The 25,241-nt window shown below is 39.2% G+C and overlaps 1 protein-coding gene and 1 non-coding gene across 2 annotated transcripts; one reads left to right on the forward strand and one right to left on the reverse strand.

Moving 5' to 3' along the window:
* Positions 1-11,468, reverse strand: LOC112730066 (uncharacterized). Its single transcript, XM_025780180.1, has 4 exons — positions 11,329-11,468; positions 10,837-11,227; positions 847-1,374; positions 1-615 (listed from the first exon to the last, which is right to left on the reverse strand). The coding sequence occupies exons 1-4, from the start codon at positions 11,466-11,468 to the stop codon at positions 1-3; spliced, it is 1,674 nt and encodes a 557-aa protein (XP_025635965.1).
* On the forward strand, positions 6,891-6,998 carry LOC112731383 (small nucleolar RNA R71). Its single transcript, XR_003167163.1, has one exon. It is a non-coding gene; the product is annotated as a small nucleolar RNA R71 (small nucleolar RNA).
* Positions 11,469-25,241: the final 13,773 nt, after the last annotated feature.

Raw genomic sequence — 25,241 nt, forward strand, 5'->3', positions numbered from 1 at the left:
CTATTTGACCCATTCCCTCCATTTCCAGGCAAAGCCCATCTTCTGTAGTACAATGTCCACAAAGCTCCATTTAACCCGATCATAAGCCTTCTGAAAGTCTAGTGTGATGATTGCCACTTTCTTCCTTCTTGTCTTCAGCCATTGCACTGTTTCGCAAGCAATAAGAGCCACATCATGTATGTTCCGACCCTTCACAAAGGCGCTCTGCGTCTCCCCCACTAGACCTGGCATGACTGTTCTCATCCTCCTAACCATCACTTTTGAAATCACTTTGTAAACACAACCTACCATGCTGATCGGCCGGAGGTCCTTAATCTCCTTGGCTCCAGTGTACTTAGGTGCAAGAGCCACCCAAGTAATATTGGTGTCAGAAGGCAGCCTTGAAGATCGAAAGAAATCCATAACCGCTTTGGTAAACTCTGTACCAATCTCACCCCAGCACTTCTTAACAAAATTCATGTTATACCCATCACTTCCTGGTGCTTTGGATGACTCACAATCCCAAATAGCCTCTCGAATCTCCTCCGATGTCGGTAATCTCTCCAACGCTATGGATTCCTCTTCATAAATCCTTTTTACCAGTCCGTCCCTAAACTCCACCACCAGTGATCTCTCCTGGTGATATAAATCTTTATAAAAATCTCTGATAGCAATCTTGATCCGAGCTTGATTTCTTATCAACCTTCCGTTGATCATCAGGGCATCAATTCTATTGTTCCTCCTTCTTGCCGATGCCAAGTTATGAAAGTACCTAGTATTTTTATCCATATCCTTTGCATGCTTGGAGCGCGACATCTGCTTCTAGTGTATTTCCTTTCTCATATACCACTGCTTGCAACAGCTTACTATAGCCTTCCTTCTAGCCTCCGTTGTATCATCATAAACTCTATTTCCTGCCAACTCATCTATCTTCCTGGTCTCCTCCTCGAATTGATGAATTTTCTTATCCATGTTACCAAATTTGTCCTTATGCCATTTTCCCAAAGGCACCGTAAGAGCCTTCAGCTTATCCATGAATTGCACCTCACCAAGATTCCTCCATTCCTCTTTGACCATTCTTAGAAAGCCTTCATGCGTGAACCAGGAATCTAAGCTTCGAAAAGGACGCAGACCACCTCTGCACATGGTATTCTGAACTATAATTGGACAGTGATCTGATAGGCCTCTTGGACCCCCTTTTAACCGAACCTCTGGAAACTCTTCTGTCCATTCAACACTGACTAGAACTCTATCAATACGACTGCATGAGCAGCCTCTAAACCATGTATATTTGCAATCAGTCAAAGGTAAGTCCACTAACTGCATATCTTGAACCCAACTCTTAAAATCTTCAGCTGACGCGGTTAATCTGTCCTGACCTTTCCTCTCTTCAACCTGTATAACTGGTAATGCGAAATTGTTATTCTGAGGTTGTAAAATTTGTTGTTCGTTCTCTCCCTGGCAATGGCGCCAACAACCGGTGCACAATACCATGGTCTAGGCATAACTTCACAACTTCGCACAACTAACCAGCAAGTGCACTGAGTCGTCCAAGTAATAAAACCTTACGTGAGTAAGGGTCGATCCCACGGAGATTGTTGGTATGAAGCAAGCTATGGTCACCTTGTAAATCTCAGTCAGGCGGATATCAAATGGTTATGGAGTTTTCGAATAATAATAATATATAAACAGAAAATAAAGATAGAAATACTTATGTAATTCATTGGTGAGAATTTCAGATAAGCGTATAGAGATGCTTTCGTTCTTCTGATCCTCTGCTTTCCTACTGTCTTCATCCAATCCTTCCTACTCTTTTCCATGGCAAGCTTTCTGTAAGGGCATCACCGTTGTCAATGGCTACATCCCATCCTCTCTGTGAAAATGGTCCAAATGCTCTATGACGGCATGGCTAATCATCTGGAGGCTCTCGATCATACTGGAATAGGATTTACTATCCTTTTGCGTCTGTCACTACGCCCAGCACTCGCGAGTTTGAAGTTCGTCACAGCCATCCCTTCCCAGATCCTACTCGGAATACCACAGACAAAGTTTAGACTTTCCGGATCTCAGGAATGGCCATCCATGGGTTCTAACTTATACCACGAGGATTCTAATATCTCGGACTCGGTCCCCTGTATTAGATATCCAAGAGATATTCATTCTAGCTTGTTGCATGTAGAACGGAAGTGTTTGTCAGGCACACGTTTGTGAGTGAGAATGATGATGAGCATCACATAATCATCACATTCATCATGTTCTTGGGAACGAATGGATATCTTAGAAGCGGAATAAGTTGAATTGAATAGAAAATAGTAGTACTTTGCATTAAATCATGAGGAACAGCAGAGCTCCACACCTTAATCTATGGAGTGTAGAATCTCTACCGTTGAAAATACATAAGTGATGAAGGTTAAGGCATGGCCGAGAGGCCAGCCCCCAAACGTGATCAATAGATCAAAAGATACAATCCAGGATGATCCAAAGATGTCTAATACAATAGTAAAATGTCCTATTTATACTAAACTAGTTACTAGGGTTTACAGAAGTAAGTAATTGATGCATAAATCCACTTCCGGGGCCCACTTGGTGTGTGCTTGGGCTGAGCTTTAATGTTGCACGTGTAGAGGCTTCTTCTGGAGTTGAACGCTAAGTTGTAACGTGTTTTTGGTGTTCAACTCTGGTTCGTGACGTGTTTCTGGTGTTTAACTCCAGACTGCAGCGTAGAACTGGCGTTCAACGCCCATTTGCGTCATCTAAACTCGGCCAAAGTATGGACTATTATATATTTCTAGAAAGCCCTGGATGTCTACTTTCCAATGCATTTGGAAGCGCGTCATTTTGAGTTCTGTAGCTCAAGAAAATCTACTTTGAGTGCAGGGAGGTCAGAATCCAACAGCATCAGCAGTCCTTCTTCAACCTCTGAATCTGATTTTTGCTCAAGTCCCTCAATTTCAGCCAGAAAATACCTGAAAATACAGAAAAACACACAAACTCATAGTAAAGTCCAGAAATGTGAATTTAACATAAAAACTAATGAAAACATCCCTAAAAGTAACTAGATTCTACTAAAAACATACTAAAAACAATGCCAAAAAGCGTATAAATTATCCGCTTATCACAACACCAAACTTAAATTGTTGCTTGTCCCCAAGCAACTGAAAATCAAATAGGATAAAAAGAAGAGAATATACTATAAATTCTAAACTATCAATGAAACATAGCTCCAATCAGATGAGCGGGACTTGTAGCTTTTTGCCTCTTGAATAGTTTTGGCATCTCACTTTATCCATTGAAGTTCAGAATGATTGGCATCTATAGGAACTTCAGAGTTCAGATAGTGTTATTGACTCTCCTAGTTCAGTATGTTGATTCTTGAACACAGCTACTTTATGAGTCTTGGCCGTGGCCCTAAGCACTTTGTTTTCCAGTATTACCACCGGATACATAAATGCCACAGACACATAATTGGGTGAACCTTTTCAGATTATGACTCAGCTTTGCTAAAGTCCCCAATTAGAGGTGTCCATGGTTCTTAAGCACACTCTTCTTTTGCTTTGGACCTTGACTTTAACCGCTCAGTCTCAAGTTTTCACTTGACACCTTCACGCCACAAGCACATGGTTAGGGACAGCTTGGGGTAGCCGCTTAGGCCAGGATTTTATTCCTTTAGGCCCTCCTATCCACTGATGCTCAAAGCCTTGGGATCCTTTTTATTTACCCTTGCCTTTTGGTTTTAAGGGTTATTGGCTTTTTGCTCTTGCCTTTTGGTTTTAAGAGCTTTTGGCTTCTTCTGCTTGCTTTTTCTTTTTCTTTCTATTTTTTTTCGCTATTTTTTTTCTTTTCTATTTTTTTTCTGCAAGCTTTTGTATTCACTGCTTTTTCTTGCTTCAAGAATCATTTTTATGATTTTTCAGATTATCAAATAACATGTCTCCTGTTCATCATTCTTTCAAGAGCCAACATATTTAACATTCTTAAACAACAACTTCAAAAGACATATGCACTGTTCAAGCATTCATTCAGAAAACAAAAAGTATTGTCTCCACATCAATATAATTAAACTAAGTTCAAGGATAAATTCGAAACTCATGTACTTCTTGTTCTTTTGAATTAAAACATTTTTCATTTAAGAGAGGTGATGGATTCATATTCACTACTTTAAGGCATAGACACTTAGACATTAATGATCATGTAATAAAGACACAAACATAGATAAACATTTAACATAAAGACAACGAAAAACAGAGAATTTAAGAACAAGGAATGAGTCCACCTTAGTGATGGTGGCGTTTTCTCCTTGAGGAACCAATGATGTCCTTGAGCTCTTCTATGTCTCTTCCTTGTCTCTGTTGCTTGATCCCTAGTGATTTTGGTGCTACTATCCTTAGTTGCTCCCAATAATTGTGTGGGGGAAAATGTATCCCTTGGGGTATCTCAGGGATCTCTTAATTTGCAGCCAAATGTTCTACCACTGAGCTATAGATCCTTTACATGAATCTCTCCATCTCCCATGACTTAGAGGTGGAAGCTTTTGTCTTCCCTTTTCTCTTCTCTTTTTTTTTTTCTTTTTGAGGTTTCTCTGGCCTTAGGTGCCATCAATGGTTATGGAAAATCAAAATAAGCAATGCTTTTACCACACCAAACTTAGAATGTTGCTCGCCCTCGAGTAGGAGAAGAAAGAATAGATGAAGAAGATGTGGAAGAAACTAGGATTATGAGGAGGGAAGGTGGGGATCCTGTGGGATCCACAGATCCTGAGATGATCCTGTGAGATTCACAGATCTTGAGGTGTCAAGGATTTACATCCCTGCACCAATTAGGCATGTAAAATGCCTTTGCATGCAATTCTGGCGTTTAAACGCCGAACTGATGCTTGTTCTGGGCGTTCAACGCCCAGATGCAGCATGTTTCTGGCGTTGAATGCCAGTTCTATGCTTGTTTCTGGTGTTCAGCGCCAGATCCATGCTCTGTTCTGGCATTGAACGCCAGCCAGATGCTCCTTACTGGCGTTTAAACGCCAATAAGATCCTCCTCCAGGGTGTGATTTTTCTTCTGTTGTTTTTGATTCTGTTTTTAATTTTTTGATTTATTTTGTGACTCCACATGATCATGAACCTAATAAGACATGAAAAAAAACAATAAAATTAGATAAATAAAAATTGGGTTGCCTCCCAACAAGCGCTTCTTTAATGTCAATAGCTTGACAGTGGGCTCTCATGGAGCCTCACAGATGTTCAGAGCATTGTTGAGACTCCCCAACACCAAACTTAGAGTTTGGATATGGGAGTTCAACACCAAACTTAGAGTTTGGTTGTGGCCTCCCAACACCAAACTTAGAGTTTGACTGTGGGGCTCTGGTTGACTCTGCAGTGGGAGAAGCTTACTGTGCCTTTTTTCCATGTTTACAGAAGGATAACCTTGAGTTGTAAACACAAGGGAGTCCTCATTCAATTGAAGGACTAATTCACCTCTGTTAACATCAATCACAGCTCTTGCTGTGGCTAGGAAGGGTCTTCCAAGGATGACGGATTCATCCTCATCCTTCCCAGTATCTAGGATTATAAAATCAGCAGGGATGTAAAGGCCTTCAACCTTCACTAACATGTCCTCTACTTGTCCATAAGCCTGTTTCCTGGAATTGTCTGCCATCTCTAATGAGATTTTAGCAGCTTGTACCTCAAAGATTTCCAGTTTCTCCATTACAGAGAGTGGCATGAGGTTTATCCCTGACCCAAGGTCACATAGAGTCTTCTCAAAGGTCATGGTGCCTATGGTACAAGGTATTAGGAACTTTCCAAGATCCTGTTTCTTCTGAGGCAATCTCAGTTGATCCAATACATTTAGTTCATTGGTGAACAGGGGAGGTTCATCTCCCCAAGTCTTATTACCAAATAAATTGGCATTCAGCTTCATGATTGCACCAAGGAACTTGGCAACTTGTTCTTTAGTAACATCCTCATTCTCTTCAGAAGAAGAATAATCATCAGAGCTCATAAAGGGCGTAAGGAGGTTCAATGGAATCTCTATGGTCTCTAGATGAGCCTCAGAGTCCTTTAGTTCCTTAGAGGGAAACTCCTTATTGATCACTGGACGTCCCAGGAAGTCTTCCTCACTGGGATTCACGTCCTCAACCTCCCTTACAGGTTCGGCCATGGTAATTAATTCAATGGCCTTGCACTCTCCTTTTGGATTCTCTTCTGTATTGCTTGGGAGAGTACTAGGGGGTTTTCAGTGATTCTTTTACTCAGCTGGCCCACTTGTGCTTCCAAATTTCTAATGGAGGACCTTGTTTCATTCATGAAACTCATAGTGGCCTTAGATAGATCAGAGACTAAATTTGCTAAATTAGAGATATTTTGTTCAGAGTTCTCTGTTTGTTGCTGAGTGGATGATAGAAAAGGCTTGCTATTGCTAAACCTGTTTCTTCCACCATTATTAAAGCCTTGTTGAGGCTTTTGATCCTTCCATGAGAAATTTGGGTGATTTCTCCATGAGGGATTATAGGTGTTTCCATAGGGTTCACCCATGTAATTTACCTCTGCTATTGCAGGGTTTTCAGGATCATAAGCTTCTTTTTCAGAAGATGCCTCTTGAGTACTGTTGGATGCAGCTTGCATTCCATTCAGACTCTGAGAAATCATATTGACTTGCTGAGTCAATATTTTATTCTGAGCCAATATGGCACTCAGAGTATCAATTTCAAGAACTCCCTTCTTCTGAGGCATCCCATTACTCACAGGATTCCTCTCAGAAGTGTACATGAACTGGTTATTAGCAACCATGTTAATGAGTTCTTGAGCTTCTGCAGGCATTTTTTTTAGGTGAATGGATCCACCTGCAGAAGTATCCAATGACATCTTAGCTAATTCAGACAGACCATCATAGAATATATCCAGGATGGTCCATTCTGAAAGCATGTCAGAAGGACACTTTTTGGTCAGTTGCTTGTATCTCTCCCAAGCTTCATAGATGGATTCACATTCTTTCTGTCTGAAGGTTTGAACATCCACTCTAAGCTTGCTCAGCTTTTGAGGAGGAAAGAACTTGGCTAAGAAAGCCGTGACCAGCTTATCCCAAGAGTTCAGGCTATCTTTGGGTTGAGAGTCCAACCACACTCTAGCTCTGTCTCTTACAGCAAAAGGGAAAAGTATGAGCCTGTAGACTTCAGGATCTACTCTATTAGTCTTAACAGTATCACAGATCTGCAAGAATTCAGTTAAGAACTGAAAAGGATCTTCAGATGGAAGTCCATGAAACTTGCAGTTTTGTTGCATTAGAGAAACTAATTGAGGTTTAAGCTCAAAATTGTTTGCTCCAATGGTAGGAATTGAGATGCTTCTTCCATGTAAATTGGAATTAGGTGCAGTAAAGTCACCAAGCATCCTCCTTGCATTATTATTATTTTCGGCTGCCATATCCTCTTCTTGTTCGAAAATTTCTGTAAGGTTATCTCTGGATTGTTGTATTTTAGCTTCTCTTAGTTTTCTTTTCAGAGTCCTTTCAGGTTCAGGGTCTGCTTCAACAAGAATGTTCTTGTCCTTGCTCCTGCTCATATGAAAAAGAGGGGATAGAATAATAATAATAATAGAGATCCTTTTTGCCCAAGTATAGAGGTTCCCTTATGTGAGTATAAGAAAAGAAGAAGAGAAAATCTGAACTCAGAGAGAGAGGGGGTTCAGATTTTTGGTGAGTGAGGGAGAGATGTTAGTAGATGAATAAATAAATAGAAGGAGATGAGAGAGAATGATTTTCAAAAATTAGGAATAAAATCAAATTAACATTAAAAATTAAAACAATTAGTTAATTAAAAAGAATTTTTGAAAAAGAGGGAAGATATTTTCGAAAATTAGAGAGAGAGAGTTAGTTAGGTAGTTTTGAAAAAGATAAGAAACAAACAAAAAGTCAATTAGTTAGTTGACAAAGATTTGAAAATCAATTTTGAAAAGATAAGAAGATAAGAAGTTAGAAAAGATATTTGAAAATCAAATTTTTTGAATAAGATAAGATTTTTTTTTAAAAAAAGATATGATAGGAAGATATGATTAGAATTAGTTTTGAAAAAGATTTGATTTTTTAAAATCACAATTAATGACTTGATTCACAAGAAATCACAAGATATGATTCTAGAACTTAAAGTTTGAATCTTTCTTAACAAGCAAGTAACAAACTTGAAATTTTTGAATCAAAACATTAATTGTTGATGATATTTTCGAAAATTATAATATAAAATTAAGAAAAAGATTTTTTGAAAAATATTTTTAAAATTTTTGAAAATAAATAAGAAAAATGAAAAAGATTTGATTTTTGAAAAAGATTTTGAAAAAGATAAGATTTTTAAATTGAAAATTTGATTTGACTCATAAGAAACAACTAAATTTTAGAAATTTTTGAAAAAGTCAACTCAAATTTTTGAATTTTATGAGTGAAAAAGGGGAAGATATTTTTTTGATTTTTGAATTTTTAATGATGAAAGAGAAAAACATGAAAAAGACTCAATGCATGGAAATTATGGATCAAAACAATGAATGCATGCAAGAATACTATGAATATCAAGATGAACACCAAGAACACTTTGAAGATCATGATGAACATCAAGAACATATTTTTGAAAAATTTTATATGCAAAGAAAACATGCAAGACACCAAACTTAAAAATCTGACTCAAGACTCAAATAAGAAACACAAAATATTTTTAATTTTTTTATGATTTTCTAAATTTTTTTTGGATTTTTCGAAAATTATATGAAAAAGAAAAAATAAGGATTCCAAAATTTTTAATATGAATTCCAGGAATCTTATGCTCTTTAGTCTAAAGCTCCAATCTGAGGGTTAGACATGGCTTAATAGCCAGTCAAGCTTTAGCATGTAAATCAGGTGGATCAGGAACAGCAGCAGGTGGATTAGCAACAACTAGCTTGCTCTTGATAATGTTGGGTTGGAAGCCCCAGTCCAAATAAATTTAGACATGGCTTTACAGCCAGCCAGGCTTCAACATGCTTCATGAAACACTAGAATTCACTCTTAAAAATTATGAAATAATTTTCGAAAACAAAGGGAAAATTTTTGAAAGACTTTTGAAAAATTTTTTTTTTGAAAAATTTTTGAAAATAAAATAAGAAGAAAATTACCCAATCTGAGCAACACGATGAACCGTCAGTTGTCCAAACTCAAACAATCCCCGGCAACGGCACCAAAAACTGGTGCACAATACCATGGTCTAGGCATAACTTCACAACTTCGCACAACTAACCAGCAAGTGCACTGGGTCATCCAAGTAATAAAACCTTACGTGAGTAAGGGTCGATCCCACAGAGATTGTTGGTATGAAGCAAGCTATGGTCACCTTGTAAATCTCAGTCAGGCGGATATCAAATGGTTATGGAGTTTTCGGATAATAATAATAAATAAACAGAAAATAAAGATAGAAATACTTATGTAATTCATTGGTGAGAATTTCAGATAAGTGTATAGAGATGCTTTCGTTCTTCTGATCCTCTGCTTTCCTACTGTCTTCATCCAATCCTTCCTACTCCTTTCCATGGCAAGCTTTCTGTAAGGGCACACCGTTGTCAATGGCTACATCCCATCCTCTCTGTGAAAATGGTCCAAATGCTCTGTCACGGCATGGCTAATCATCTGGAGGTTCTCGATCATACTGGAATAGGATTTACTATCCTTTTGCGTCTGTCACTACGCCCAGCACTCGCGAGTTTGAAGTTCGTCACAGCCATCCCTTCCCAGATCCTACTCGGAATACCATAGACAAGGTTTAGACTTTTCGAATCTCAGGAATGGCCATCCATGGGTTCTAACTTATACCACGAGGATTCTAATATCTCGGACTCGGTCCCCTGTATTAGATATCCAAGAGATATTCATTCTAGCTTGTTGCATGTAGAACGGAAGTGTTTGTCAGGCACACGTTCGTGAGTGAGAATAATGATGAGCGTCACATAATCATCACATTCATCATGTTCTTAGGAACGAATGGATATCTTAGAAGCGGAATAAGTTGAATTGAATAGAAAACAGTAGTACTTTGCATTAAATCATGAGGAACAGCAGAGCTCCACACCTTAATCTATGGAGTGTAGAAACTCTACCGATGAAAATACATAAGTGATGAAGGTTCAGGCATGGCCGAGAGGCCAGCCCCCAAACGTGATCAATAGATCAAAGGATACAATCAAGGATGATCCAAAGATGTCTAATATAATAGTAAAAAGTCCTATTTATACTAAACTAGTTACTAGGGTTTACAGAAGTAAGTAATTAATGCATAAATCCACTTCCGGGGCCCATCTTGGTGTGTGCTTGGGTTGAGCTTTAATTTTGCACGTGTAGAGGCTTCTTCTGGAGTTGAACACCAAGTTGTAACGTGTTTTTGGCGTTCAACTCTGGTTCGTGACGTGTTTCTGGCGTTTAACTCCAGACTGCAGCGTAGAACTGGCGTTCAACGCCCATTTGTGTCGTCTAAACTCGGCCAAAGTATGGACTATTATATATTGCTGGAAAGCCCTGGATGTCTACTTTCCAATGAAATTAGAAGTGCACCATTTTGAGTTCTGTAGCTCCATAAAATCCACTTTGAGTGCAGGGAGGTCAGAATCCAACAGCATCAGCAGTCCTTCTTCAACCTCTGAATCTGATTTTTGCTCAAGTCCCTCAATTTCAGCCAGAAAATACCTGAAAATACAGAAAAATACACAAACTCATAGTAAAGTCCAGAAATGTGAATTTAACATAAAAACTAATGAAAACATCCCTAAAAGTAACTAGATTCTACTAAAAACATACTAAAAACAATGCCAAAAAGCGTATAAATTATCCGCTCATCAATAACCTCATTAAAGTCACCCATATAGCATATCGGGACTTGACATAAGCAGCTATAAAGCTCAGTTCCTCCCACACAGCAAGTTTTTCCATTCTATTATGAGCACCATATACCAAACAGAAAGCGCAATGAAATTCATTTTTTAACAGGACTCCTTCAACACAGAGCCATCTCTCCCTTTTATAACAGTTATTCATTCTGAACAGCATGTCATCCCACATTAACAGGAGACCCCCAGACGTGCCTTCCGATCCTACAAACTCCCACCCCACAGCATCGCTCCCCCAGATTCGTACTACATCAAACTTAGTCACAGCTTGCATTTTAGACTCAACCAAACCTAGCATATTCAGTTTCTGTTTCTTTTTTAGCTCTTTGACTATACTCAACTTCCCAACCCCTCCTAACCTCCTAACATTCCAAGAGCTAAAAATCATAATAAAACTTTGTTACACACCTTTTTTAATTTTTTTGGTCTACACCTTCGAGCCTTTTCTTTTTGCTTTGCCAACCTCCTCTTCTGAGCTAGTGCTTCATTCTGTTCTTGTAAAATTGCCATTATATCATGTTCTTCGTTGTACTGCACTGCTCCGGATTCAACTGCCAGTTCCCATGCCCTTTTATTTTCGAGCATCTGCTCTTCTCTATCCATAGCGTTCCCACCGCAAATCTCATGTTGTATCGAGCCAATATCCACAGTCGCCCCATTCTCGTCCCTACCTTCAACATCCTAGTGTCCCACTTCAATATCACTGTCCACCCCATTCTCGTCGGTTCCCTCATCAAGTCTCGCAGTATCCAGTGCCATGTCGTCCCCTAGTGGTGAATCTTCACCATTTCCAAGGAGTCCAACCCGCAAGCCCAGGACGTCCTTCCCCATCACCGTATCCATCTCCTTGCTGAACCCACCGCGCACGTCTTCCCCGAAGAGACTAAACCTTACCTTCGCCGACAATGAGATATTATGGTGTACTGGATGCATCTCACTGCCGCTTAATGTTTCTTTTCCAGTCGCCCAATTACCCGCTACAAGGCCTGCAGTGACTCGATCCACGCAGCCGCCTTCTTGCTCATCAGCTCGATTGTCATCTTCCAACCCAGCCACCCAGCTTTCGGCCACCAGACCTGTAACTTCGCATTCAACACCGCCGCGTTCTTGCTTGCCGGCTCGGTGGTCGCCTAAAATGCGAAATTGTTACTCTGAGGTTGTAAAATTTGTTGTTTGTTCTCTCCCTGGCAATGGCGCCAACAACTGGTGCACAATACCATGGTCCAAACATAACTTCACAACTTTGCACAACTAACCAGCAAGTGCACTGGGTCGTCCAAGTAATAAAACCTTACGTGAGTAAGGGTCGATCCCACGGAGATTGTTGGTATGAAGCAAGCTATGGTCATCTTGTAAATCTCAGTCAGGCAGATATCAAATGGTTATGGAGTTTTCGAATAATAATAATAAATAAATAGAAAATAAAGATAGAAATACTTATGTAAATCATTGGTGAGAATTTCAGATAAGCGCATAGAGATGCTTTCGTTCCTCTGAACCTCTGCTTTCTTGCTGTCTTCATCCAATTAATCCTACTCCTTTCCATGGCAAACTTTATGTAAGGGCATCACCGTTGTCAATGGCTACATCCCATCCTCTCTGTGAAAATGGTCCAATGCACTGTCACTGCATGGCTAATCATCTGGAGGTTCCCGATCATACTGGAATATGATTTACTATCCTTTTGCGTCTGTCACTATACCCAGCACTCGCGAGTTTGAAGCTCGTCACAGTCATTCAATCCCTGAATCCTACTCGGAATACCACAGACAAGGTTTAGACTTTTCGGATTCTCATGAATGCCGCCATCAATCTAGCTTATACCACGAAGATTCTGATTAAGAGATCCAAGAGATACTCATTCAATCTAAGGTGGAACGGAAGTGGTTGTCAGGCACGCGTTCGTGGGGGAATGATGATGATTGTCATGTTCATCACATTCATATTGAAGTACGAATGAATATCTTAGAAGCGGAATAAGTTGAATTGAATAGAAAAATAGTAGTACTTTGTATTAATTCATGAGGAACAGCAGAGCTCCACACCTTAATCTATGGAGTGTAGAAACTCTACTGTTTGAACATACATAAGAGATAAAGGTTTAGGCATGACCGAATGGCCAGCCCCCAAACGTGATCAATATGATCTAAAGATGAACTAAAAATCATAAGATGTGATCCGAAGATGAAAATACAATAGTAAAAAGTCCTATTTATACTAAACTAGCTACTAGGGTTTACAGAAGTAAGTAATTGATGCATAAATCCACTTCCGGGGCCCACTTGGTGTGTGCTTGGGCTGAGCTTGAAGTTTACAGGTGCAGAGGCTTCTTCTGGAGTTGAACGCCAAGTTGTAACGTGTTTTTGGCGTTCAACTCTGGTTTGTGACGTGTTTCTGGCGTTTAACTCCAGACTGCAGCATAGAACTGGCGTTCAACGCCCTTTTGCATCGTCTAAACTCGGCCAAAGTATGGACTATTATATATTGCTGGAAAGCCCTGGATGTTTACTTTCCAACGCAATTGGAAGCGCGCCATTTTGAGTTCTGTAGCTCGAAAAAATTCACTTTGAGTGCAGGGAGGTCAGAATCCAACAGCATCAGCAGTCCTTCTTCAACCTCTGAATTTGATTTTTGCTCAAGTCCCTCAATTTCAGCCAGAAAATACTTGAAATCACAGAAAAACACACAAACTCATAGTAAAGTCCAGAAATGTGAATTTAACATAAAAACTAATGAAAACATCCCTAAAAGTAACTAGATTCTACTAAGAACATACTAAAAACAATGCCAAAAAGCGTATAAATTATTCGCTCATCATCGCCTCCGCTTCGTGGATCAGCCGCACAATCTTCATCCGCATTCTCCTCATTGACGAGTTCATCACCTGTGACTCCCGGCCCAGCAATATTTGGGGTGCATCTGGTTGGGCCAGCCCAACCCGGATCCAGCATCATCCCTCCCATTCCTTCTTCAGCGCTACACAGGCCTGAGTTGTGGCAGCCCAATCTCCCTCCTTCAGCATATGAGCCATACATTGCTTTTTTGGGCCAGAAATTAGGCCTGTTTAGGTTAGGAGTCTTCCTCCAACAGCACCCTTTACATAGCCCAGCATTAGTATAATCACAAGTTATCGTTTTATCTGATTCAGCATCATTAGACAAATCATAAGATCCCCTTAAATTAGCGATTCCCTTAACAGCAGAATTAGCAGTTGCCGTTGAATTTTGAATGGGAAATAATGAGTAATGAGTCCATTCATTCAAACTATTTTCGGGAATTACCAATCTACCCTTTTCGTCTTCTTCTTCCTTTGGATCCGCCCTTACCATCTCAACCACCGGATCTTTGTTTATCACTGGCATTGTCACGTTCGAACTACTTGCACTCAAAATTTCGCATGCTCTTGAGAGACAAGGTTTACTTATGTCTTCAAGCTTGCATTGTGACTCATAGCTCTCGTGACCGATCTCTTTAATTAGGATGTCGAAGCCACTAGCACCAACTGTGATGTGAATCCATTCGTTAATTATGTCCATTATACAAGTGTCAATTTGTACCCGTCCCACACTGAACGATATACATGATTCTGTGGCTTCGTCACATCCAACAACTTCTCCCCATTGACTTCCTATCAGCTTGAACGTCTCCACCGACCACGTGTGCAAAGGAACACTAAAGCACTCTAACCATACCCTTCGGGTTTCACTCCGTTCCTCCTTATCCCATCTCTACACGCTATGGAAAAACTTCAAGATATTATTCAGTTTGAACGTGTAGGCTTGTTTAGCACTTAATATACTATCGAAAGTCAGGAGTGCTTTGTATGCTCCTAGTTCTCGTACTTCCACAACTTGCGGCAAATTCTTTTCAATTATGGCCTTCAACGACTTATAGTCAATCGCCTTTGTCGTACCACCTATTAGACTCCTTTGTAGCCAGACCAGATTCTCTTTTGCCACAGGCACTTCCATCTTCTTTGTCCACCCGCTACCGTCAGGGTTTTCTTTTTTCTTTTTTTTTCCTCTCCCCTCAACCCTTTTCCATATCTCCATGGAACCCTCTGACTATCCTCATGCTGAGGTTGAACCTTGACATTATTTTGAACTTTATTCGTCTCCTTCTGTCTCTAAATATTCTTCACTTCTTTTGTACGTCGATACCGAGCTTCTCCTACTGAAAAACCTTGCCTCGTACCCTCAATCTATCCATTTCCGCAATAGTTTTCAAAACTCCACCCTTTATTGTATACCAGATGAACGCAAAAATGTATGCACTTCTATTTTTCAATTTATGCGTCCAGTCCAGTTGAACAACTGATACAACTCCTTTCTTGATATATCGTCAGGAAGGTGTTCTACAAAAATAGAAAACGACTCGTTTTCTAAGTGGTAGTACTCTTTTCGATTCCAAATCCCAGGATCTCTACGCAAAAACCTATTGCTATCCCTCCCGGTGTTTCCCACCCCCTCTCTCTCTCTCTACCTCTCATTCTCTCTCTTCAATTTCTCTCTCTCTCTCCATAGTTTTATTTCCTATTTCGCAAAAGAATGCCAAAGGGATACTCTCTCTATGTAAATGGAAAACATCTTCTACCGATCTTTATTACTAGCTATACCGTGTAAATCGCTCAATAAATCTCCTAAATTTACTTCTGTTTGTCATCTATTGTCAATGTTAACGTACCAGGTGTGCTACTAACGTTACTTCCAACCAAATAATATTTTTTTCTTAACATAATTTTTTTTTATTTTTTCAATTTAGCAAGAAATTTTCTGTTACCCAATTTCTAGTTACATATTTATTTGGTGTATGTTTATAAGTTCACGGTGAAAATGTAAAAGTTTATGTTCTTTGTTTTGGTATTATTATTTATTTTTTTATATGAGTTGTTCATACTAGTCACATACGTTTTGAGAAAATATTATTTGATCCATAATCTGTAAATCCCGTAAAATTAACGAATAATTAGTTAATAAATTAATTTTTAATAAAAAATTAGAAATATGAATTTTATAGTTTAATGAGGTAAATCTAATTAAAATAAGAATTTTAACACTAATTTTAAAGAATTTGGCCTAAGATTAGGCCGAACCGGGCCCATATTGGGCCCAAGGCCCAACCGACTCAGCCCAATACACTAAAAGAAGAATCATTTTTCTTCCTCCATTCAGCAAAAACACTGAAGCAAACTCAAGGCAAAGGGAGCAAGAACAAAACCCTTGGCTTTGATTCAAATCACCATATCTTCTCACTCTGAGCTCCAATCGCCGCACCGTTTGCAGCCACGCATCTGCAGTGACGAGCTCTACAAAGTCTAGTGCCTAATTTGGTAAGGAAGTCTTAGTTTTAATCTTAGTTCTTTCTTTCCCAAATTTTTGAAAATTCAATGAATAGAGTGTTGAGATTTTGTTTCTTGATGTTATAGGATCTGATTAGTTTGAAAGAAATGCTTAATCTTGCTTCATTAGTGCTTAGGTAAGGTAAATATTCTTGAACCCTAGTTCATTCCTTGATTAAGTGTGTTGGGTATTGAATTTTGAGTACGTATATGTGATAATATGTGTTAGGTGTGTATTTATATAAATTGGAGCATAGTTGTAAGTATTGGAAGCTTGGTGGAGCTTTGGGTGCTATTATCTTGGAGATTGTGAATCCTTGGGACTGAGTTTTGTGCCATTTGGTGGTGTCTCTGGGTTATACAAGGAAATTGGCCAAGGTATGATTTTGGTTTCTCGTATTTAATATATAATGTCTTGTGAAAACTTAGGCTAGATGATCATAGGATTGGTGGGAATGCATGAGTATGTTAATTGCTTAGTGCCTTGATGATAATTGTTGAACTAGGTTGAGTATTGGTTTGTTATTTGATATTGGGGATGGAAATAGAATGCTAAATGATGATTTAATGATGATTGACCAGGTGTTAAGAATGAATGTGTATATATGAGGAATTATCGATGATCTTGTTGGTTAATTGAGAAATTTATGTATGAGATTATGTAAAATTGAGGTATGGTTGATTGTGGTAGGATGCGGGGACTGTGGTGCTATAAATGGTATGCTGTGGTGCTGTATGTATGTATAGAATGTTGATATTGAGTTTGATTTTGGTGAAAATAAAGGTTTATGAACTTTTGTGAAAATCTGATTTTTGGCCAAATTTTCACGAGCCATAACTCGGCTTCCAAACTCCCAAATTGTTTAAAATTTGTTTCATATGAAAATTGGGTTCATGAAGTTCATGCCGTTTGAAGAACAGAAGAAAAATATTTTAAAACAGAAAAGTTATGCGCGTCAAAAGTTCGGAGTGCAAAACTAAAATTCTGCAGCATTCAACATTTTTGTCACTATGCATATCTTGTGTACGCGACCACTACACGCGACGTGACTAACCCTTTCGAGTTTGGCATCTTGCGTACGCGAGCAAGGTGCTGGTGTATGTGAGCAAGGAAAAATACGAACTCACGCGTACTGTTTTTAGCAAAATGAACTTTTGTTTTTTAAAACCTAATTTCAAACCATTCAACCTCTATTTTTACTCTTTTAGCCCCTAGACCTTAGTGGTATGACTAGTGATGAGGTGAATCTAGGAAAATTTGGTAACTTGGGAATAAAGTAAGATTGGAAATGATTAATTATGTATGAAAGTGCAAAGATATGGAGTATATGCGTGATGCTATGGCTATAATGAATGATTATGAATGAATATGAATGTTTTTTAGGCTTATGCACTTTATTTATCTGGGATACGAGTTTCTCTGGGTAAAGAGCAGTGGCTTGCCACCATGCAGGTTGAGACTCGATACTTTGTTGACCCTACGTTGTAAGGGTGACCGGGCTCGTATAAATTCCTGGGAAGGATACTGGTGCACAAATCCCCACACTTTTGTATAGCTGTACCAGCAAGTGCACTGGGTCATCCAAGTAATACCTGAGCGAGTCAGGATCGATCCCACGAAGATTGTGGTTTGAAGCAAGCTATAGTTATCCTGCAGGTCTTAGTCAGGCAGATGAAAGAGTAGGAGATGTTGGTATGTTATTTTTAATTGCATGAAAAGGAATAAAGAAAAAGAGTAATTAGAACTCAGAAGTCGTGTAAACTATGAAAGGAGAATAGTTAAGGATTGGAGTTGCTTTGTCTTTCTGAATTAACTCTGGTAATTACTGTCTTCTTTGCTTCTGAGTGATCTCTTTAATGGGAGGCTGTATGTGATCAACGCCTTGTTTGAGAGGTCGTCAATACTCTTCCGGATCTGAACCCCAGGGTTAGTGTAGATCCATCTCTGCTTGAGGGTGAAGCGCGTACAGTCCATTCTCCTTAATATTCCTACTCAAAACTGCACAGACAAGGTCAGATCTTCTGGATCGAAGAATGTTGCATCTTAGGGTTCTAGTCTCTACCACAGAGACACTAATCACCCCGTAAATCAGATGAACTAGTGTCTCGAGAAGTCTCCACCGAAGTCATGGATTAGCCCATCTGAGAGACATATAGTCAAGCTGGTGGTTCATCATTGTCCGATGAAAGACGCACTCTGAACTCATGTAGAATGTGATAACCTTATGCCAGTTCAACGCATTCATATTGATGAAGAACGACTATACATCTTATAATTAATCAAACACGGATCGAAGAAGAAACAGTAATACTTTTATTAATTCCTAGGACTCAGCATGGCTCCTCCCCTCAATCTAGGAGGTTTAGAAACTCATACTAAAAGAAAAATACAATGTAAAACTCGAAATAATGGTAAATATGTCAAAAAAGTGTTCGAATAACATGAATCAAATCCCTTAAATACTAAACAAATGACTAGTAAGGGTAAAACATTCTTTCTAGTGCTAAAATCCACTTCTGGGGCCCACTTGGTGAGTGTTTGGGCTGAGCTTTGATGAGATCCACGTGCTATAAGGCTTCTAGGGCGTGAAATGCTGGCTAGGGGGTCCTCTCTGGGCGTTTGGACGCTGGGCTCAAAGCCTTCGGCGCTAGACGCCTTGAAGGGGGCAGGAGACTGGCGTTGGATGCCAGTTTTCGGCATTCTAATCCAAAGAAAAGTATAGACTATTATATATTGTTGGAAAGCTCTGGAAGTCCGCTTTCCACAGCCGTTAAGAACGTTCCATTTGGACTTCTATAGCTCTGGAAAAGCTCTTCCGAGTGCAAGGAGGTCAGATTTGGACAGCATCTGTAGTGCTTTCTTTGTCTTTGAATCAGACTTTTGCTCCAGCTCTTCAATTTTAGCCAGAAATTATCTGAAATTGTAAAAAAACACAAAAACTCAAAGTAGAATCCAAAAATGTGAATTTAACACTAAAACCTGTAAAACTTAATAAAAACTAAACAAAACATATTAAAAACTATATGAAAACTATGCCAAAAAGCGTATAAAATATCCGCTCATCACAACAGCAAACTTAAACTATTGCTTGATCCCAAGAAACTGAAAATAAAATAGGATGAAAAGAAGATTAGGATGCAATAAATCTCTGAGTTTCCAATGAAGCTCAATTTCAATTAGATGAGCGGGACTTAGTAGCTTTTTCCTTCTGAATAGTTTTGGCATCTCACTATCCATTGAAAATCAGAATGGCTGGCATCTTTAGGAAGTTAGAGTCCGGATGGTATTATTGATTCTCCTAGTTCAGCTCTTTTTTATTCTTGAACACAGCTTTTTAGAGTCTTGGCCGTGGCCCTAAACACTTTGTTTTCCAGTATTACCACCGGATACATAAATGCCACAGACACTTTGCCTGGGTGAACCTTTTCAGATTGTGACTTAGGTTTGCTAGAGTCCCCAGATAGAGGTTTCCAGAGTTCTTAAGCTCACTCTTTTTTGTTTTGGATCACGACTTTAATCGCTCAGTCTCAAGCTTTTCACTTGACACCTTCACCCCACAAGCACGTGGTTAGGGACAGCTTAGTTGAGCCGCTTAGGCCAGGATTTTGTTTCCTTTAGGCTCTCCTAACCACTGATTCTCAAACCCTTGAATCCTTTTACCCTTGCCTTTTGATTTAAAGGGTTACTGGCTTTTTGCTCTTGCCTTTTGGTTTAAAGAGCTAATGGCTTTTTCTTTCTTTTTCTATTTTCTTTTCTTTTTCGCCATTTTTTTCAATGTATCATGCTTTTTCTTTTTCTTTTCTGCTTTTTCTTGCTTCAAGAATCAAATTTTGGATTTTTTAGATCATAAATAATACTTTTCCTTTTTCTTCATTCTTTCAAGAGCCATCATTCTAAAATTCAACTTCAAATATGCATTGTTTATTCATACATTCAGAAAACTAAAGCAATGACACCACATCAAAATAATTAACTATTCTTTATTGGAAAACTCAAAAATTTATGCATCTTAATTCTTCTAAAAGAATCCACTATTTTATTCATGTTTAATGATGATAAGAGGAATAATTTATAGCTAATTGGAAAAATAAAACTAATTATTACTAATGCTTATTTTAATTCTAAAAATTAAAAGACATAAAATAAATAAAAGCTTAATTACTACTAGTGATTATGTAAACCTAAATATGAGACATAGGAAATAAAATAACAGAAATATGAAAAAAAAACAAGAATTAGAATAGCCACAGAGTTGAAACTCAACAACCTTTAGCTTGAGGGATGTTGGGCTCTTCAGGTTTTGGGACGCATGGCTCTTCAGCTTGAGGGACACTGGGCTCTTCAGGAGAGAGCTTCTGGCACTTCAGCTCCTCCAGCTCACGCCCCTTGCTTTTCCTATTCCTTGATCAGTTTGCAAATCAGGCTAGTCTGATCTTTTTGCTCCTCTCTGAGCTGATCTAAAGTGCTCTACAAGTGTATTACAAACACCTTTAGCTGGTCCCAATACTCCATTAGAGGGATCTCTTGGAAAGGCTCAGGTGCCTTCCTTTTGGGGTGATCGTCTTCTATCTTGGAGCTCTCCATCACCTACTTGGTGATTGGGTTTTCTACTGGAATGAAATTGTCCACTTGGATCATTACCTTAGCCTCTTGGCATAGGCGAAAGATGAGGTTTGGATAAGCCAGCATGGCATTCATAGACACCCTGTTTGCCAGCTTGTAAATCTCACGGGAAATTATTTGATAGACTTCCACCTCATTCTCCATAATTATGCAGTGAATCATTACAGCTCTTGGAATGGTGACTTCAGAGCGGTTGCTTGTGGGGAGTATAGAACACCCAATGAAGTCTAGCCATCCTCTAGCAACTGGCTTGAGGTTTGCCCTTTTTAGCTGGCATGGCTGGCCTTTTGTATTCTCAATCCATTCAGTTTCGGGTAGACATATGTCCTCTAGGACTTGATCCAGCTTTTGGTTGGCTATAACCCTTCTGTTGTATGATTCATGGTCATCCCTTTGCAAAGGTAATTTGAAGATCTCTCTCATCCTATCCAGATGAAAGTACATGATCTTCCCTCTGAACATAGTGCAAAAAGTATGGAAGGCTGTTCCATCTTTCTTTTGCTTATCTGTCATCCACAGATTTGCATAGAATTCTTGAATCATGGTGTATCCGACTTTAGACTGAGGATCGGCTAGAATCTCCCATCCTCTCCTTTGGATTTGCTCTTGGATCTCTGGGTATTCTTCTTCTCCTAAGTTGAATCCCACCTCAGGGATTATTGGCCTTTTACTCATTATCTTGTGATAATGTTCTTTATGTTACTTGTTAAGGAATCGAACAGGTTTAAAAATAACTGTTGAGTTATCTTCTTTCTTATTCTTTGGGGAGGTCTTGACACTTTTTGGAGTCATGGGATTGAGTTCTTGATGAGAGAACAGGACTACTGCCACACCAAACTTAAAAATTTGCTCATCCTCGAGCAAAAAGTACGAAAGGAAGAAGAAGAAAAGAGAATGGAATTTGAATGAGAGGTGGTGAGTGAGGGAGAGAGGCACGGTCACAAATATATAGGGAGAGGAGGAGGAATTTTTGAAAATAATCATGAAATAAAGATAAAGATTTTTGAAAAAAATAGACAAAGATAAGTTGTTAAACTTGAAAGATAAGAAAAGATTTTAACAAGATATAAAGGAATTTAAAGATAAGATAAGAAGAATGAAAAATATTTGAAAGTTTAATAAAAGATATGAACAAAAATTTTAAAGATAAAAAAAGGATTTTGAAAGAATTTTGAAAACAAGTTGAAAAAGATATAAAATTTTGAGAAAGATTTTAAAAAGAATTGAAGATATGTTTAATTTGAAATTAAATTGAAAATAAGGTATTTGAACAAGATTTGATTTAAAAATCAAAGAATATTTGAAATTGAATTGGAAAAAGATGAGTTGAATCAAGAGAATATTAGAATTTTGAAATTACCTCCATGCTCCCTTGCTGGCGTTTAAACGCCCAGAATGCTGGCATTCTAGCGTTTAACGCCAGAGTAATCCTCCCTCTTGGGCGTTAAACGCCCAGCCAGGGTTCCCTGGTTGGCGTTTAACGCCAGTATGTACTCCTTCTTGGGCGTTAAACGCCCAGCCAGGGCCTCCTGGCTGGCGTTTAACGCCAGGCTGATGCTCATTCTTGGGCGTTAAACGCCCAGTCAGTGCTCCCTGGCTGGCGTTTAACGCCAGGCTTGTGCTCCCTTTAGGGCGTTAAACGCGCAGCCAGGGCCTTCTGGCTGGCGTTTAACGCCAGGCTTGCTGCCTCCATGGGTGTTTTAAATGCCCAATTGCCTTCCCTTTCTGGCGTTTAACGCCAGAGAGATCCTTACTCCAAGGTATTCTGTTTGCTGTTCTGCATCATTCTGTCTGTGTTTAAGCACTATCCATGATCACTAATCATTAAAATTAACCTAAAACATAATGAAAACTAATTGAAAAGATAATTAATTAAAATAGAAACAACCAGAAAATTAATGATGTATGAGTGAATATTGGGTTGCCTCCCAACAAGCGCTTCTTTAATGTCTTTAGCTGGACTTCACTGTGCTTAGATTAGCAACAGTGTCAAACCTTCTGGTTCTATATCTCTTTCAAGGTAATGCTTAACTCTCTGTCCATTGATGGTGAACCTATTTTCAGGGTTTTTACCTTGTAGTTCTATGTCCCCTTAAGGTGATACATTTGTAATTACATACGGTCCCTTCTAGTGGGATTTGAGTTTTCCAAGGAATAATTTGCGTCTTGAGTTGAAGATTAGGACTTTCTGTCCTGGTTCAAAGACTCTAGAAACTAACTTCCTATCATGCCACCTTTTTGCCTTTTCCTTATAGATCTTTGCATTTTCAAATGCATTTAAGCGGAATTCGTCCAACTCATTTAGTTGGAGAAGTCGTTTCTCTCCTGCTGCCTTAGCATCAAGGTTGAGGAATCTTGTAGCCCAATACACTTTATGTTCTAGTTCCACTGGCAAATGACAGGACTTCCCATATACCAACTGGTATGGTGAAGTTCCAATGGGGGGTTTTGAAAGCTGTTCTGTATGCTCACAAAGCATCATCAAGCTTTCTAGCCCAATCCTTTCTAGAGGCACTTACTGTCCTCTCTAGGATTTGCTTAAGTTCTCTGTTTGAGACTTCAGCTTGCCCATTTGTCTGGGGATGATATGGTGTTGCTACTTTTTGGCGAACTCCGTAACGACTTAAGATAGAATCCAACTGTCTGTTGCAGAAATGAGTACCTCCATCACTAATTAGTGTCCTAGGGATACCAAATCTACTGAAGATGTTCTTTTGAAGGAACTTCATTACTACTTTGGTGTCATTAGTGGGTGTTGCTATTGCTTCAACTCATTTAGACACATAATATACTGCCACAAGGATGTAGATGTTTGAGTATGAAGGCGGAAAGGGTCCCATGAAATCTATGCCCCATACGTCAAACAATCAATCTCTAGGATTCCTTGCTAAGGCATGCTGTGACCATGAGGGAGATTGCCAGCCCTTTGGCAACTATCATAGTTACGGACGAACTCTCTAGAATCCTTAAAGAGAGTTGGCCAATAAAAGCCACTTTGGAGTACCTTGGTGGCTGTCCGCTCACCTCTAAAGTGTCCTCCATAGTCAGAACCATGGTAATGCCATAGAATTCTCTGTGCTGCTTCTTTAGACACACAACGTCGGATTATTCCATTCGAGCATCTCTTAAAGAGATATGATTCATCCCATAGGTAATATTTTGCATCATGCATGAGTTTCTGGGCTTGCTGCTTGGTAAATTCCTTAGGAATGAACCTTATAGCCTTGTAATTTGTAATGTCTGCAAACCAAGGTACTGTCCGGATGGCATAGAGTTGCTCATCTGGAAAGGATTCGGATATGTCAGTAGAGGGAGAAGAAGTCCCTACTACTGGCTCAATCCGGGATAAGTGATCAGCCACATGATTTTTTGTCCCTTTTATGTCTCTAATTTCTATATCAAACTCTTACAGGAGTAATACCCATCTTATAAGTCGGGGTTTAGAATCCTGCTTGGTGAGCAGATACTTTAGCGCAGCATGGTCAGTATAAATAATGACCGTAGATCCTACTAGGTAGGATCTGAACTTGTTAATGGCATAGACCATTGCAAGTAGCTCCTTTTCTGTAGTAGTGTAGTTTTTCTGTGCATCATTTAATACGCGACTAGCATAATAAATGACATGCAAAAACTTATCATGTCTCTGCCCCAGAACTGTACCAATTGCATGATCACTGGCATCACACATTAGTTCAAATGGTAAGTCCCAGCTGGGTGCAGAGATGATAGGAGCAGTGACAAGCTTGGCTTTTGGAGTTTCAAAGGTGTACAGGCATTCTTGGTCAAAGACGAATGGAACATCAGTGGCCAAGAGATTGCACAGGGATTTTGCGATTTTTGAAAAATCTTTGATGAACCGCCTGTAAAATCCTGCATGTCCTAGGAAATTTCTGATTACCTTGACATTAGTAGGTGGAGGCAAGCGTTCTATCACTTCCACCTTAGCTTGATCCACTTCTATCCCTTATTTGAGATCCGATGTCCAAGAACAATGCCTTCAGTTACCATGAAAATGGCATTTTTCCCAGTTTAGAATTAGGTTTGTTTCTTGGTATTTTTTCAGAACTCGGGTCAGATGATCAAGACAAGAGTCAAATGAGTCTGCAAAATAGAGAAGTCATCCATGAATACTTCAAGGAACTTCTCTACCATATAAGAGAAAATGGATAATATACATCTCTAAAAGATGGCAGGTGCATTGCACAGGCCAAATAGCATTCGCCTGTAGGCAAACACGCTAGATGGGCATGTGAATGCTGTTTTCTCTTGATCCTGTGGATCTACTGCTATTTGATTGTACCCGGAATATCCATCCAGGAAACAGTAAAAAGCATGACCTGCTAGTCTTTCTAGCATTTGGTCTATGAAGGGTAAAGGAAAGTGATATTTCCTGGTGGCGTCATTGAGTCTTCTA

This window comes from Arachis hypogaea, chromosome 12 (genome assembly GCF_003086295.3).
Source record: "Arachis hypogaea cultivar Tifrunner chromosome 12, arahy.Tifrunner.gnm2.J5K5, whole genome shotgun sequence".
NCBI classification, from domain to species: Eukaryota; Viridiplantae; Streptophyta; class Magnoliopsida; order Fabales; family Fabaceae; genus Arachis; species Arachis hypogaea.

Coding starts and splice junctions, on each gene's coding strand:
- LOC112730066 (XM_025780180.1), bottom strand. CDS start 11,468: ATGGATAGAGAAGAGCAGATGCTCGAAAATAAAAGGGCATGGGAACTG. Junction 11,228..11,328: donor GCACTAGCTCAGAAGAGGAG/GTTGGCAAAGCA, acceptor TTGGAATGTTAG/GAGGTTAGGAGGGGTTGGGA. Junction 616..846: donor AGGCTAGAAGGAAGGCTATA/GTAAGCTGTTGC, acceptor TTATATCACCAG/GAGAGATCACTGGTGGTGGA.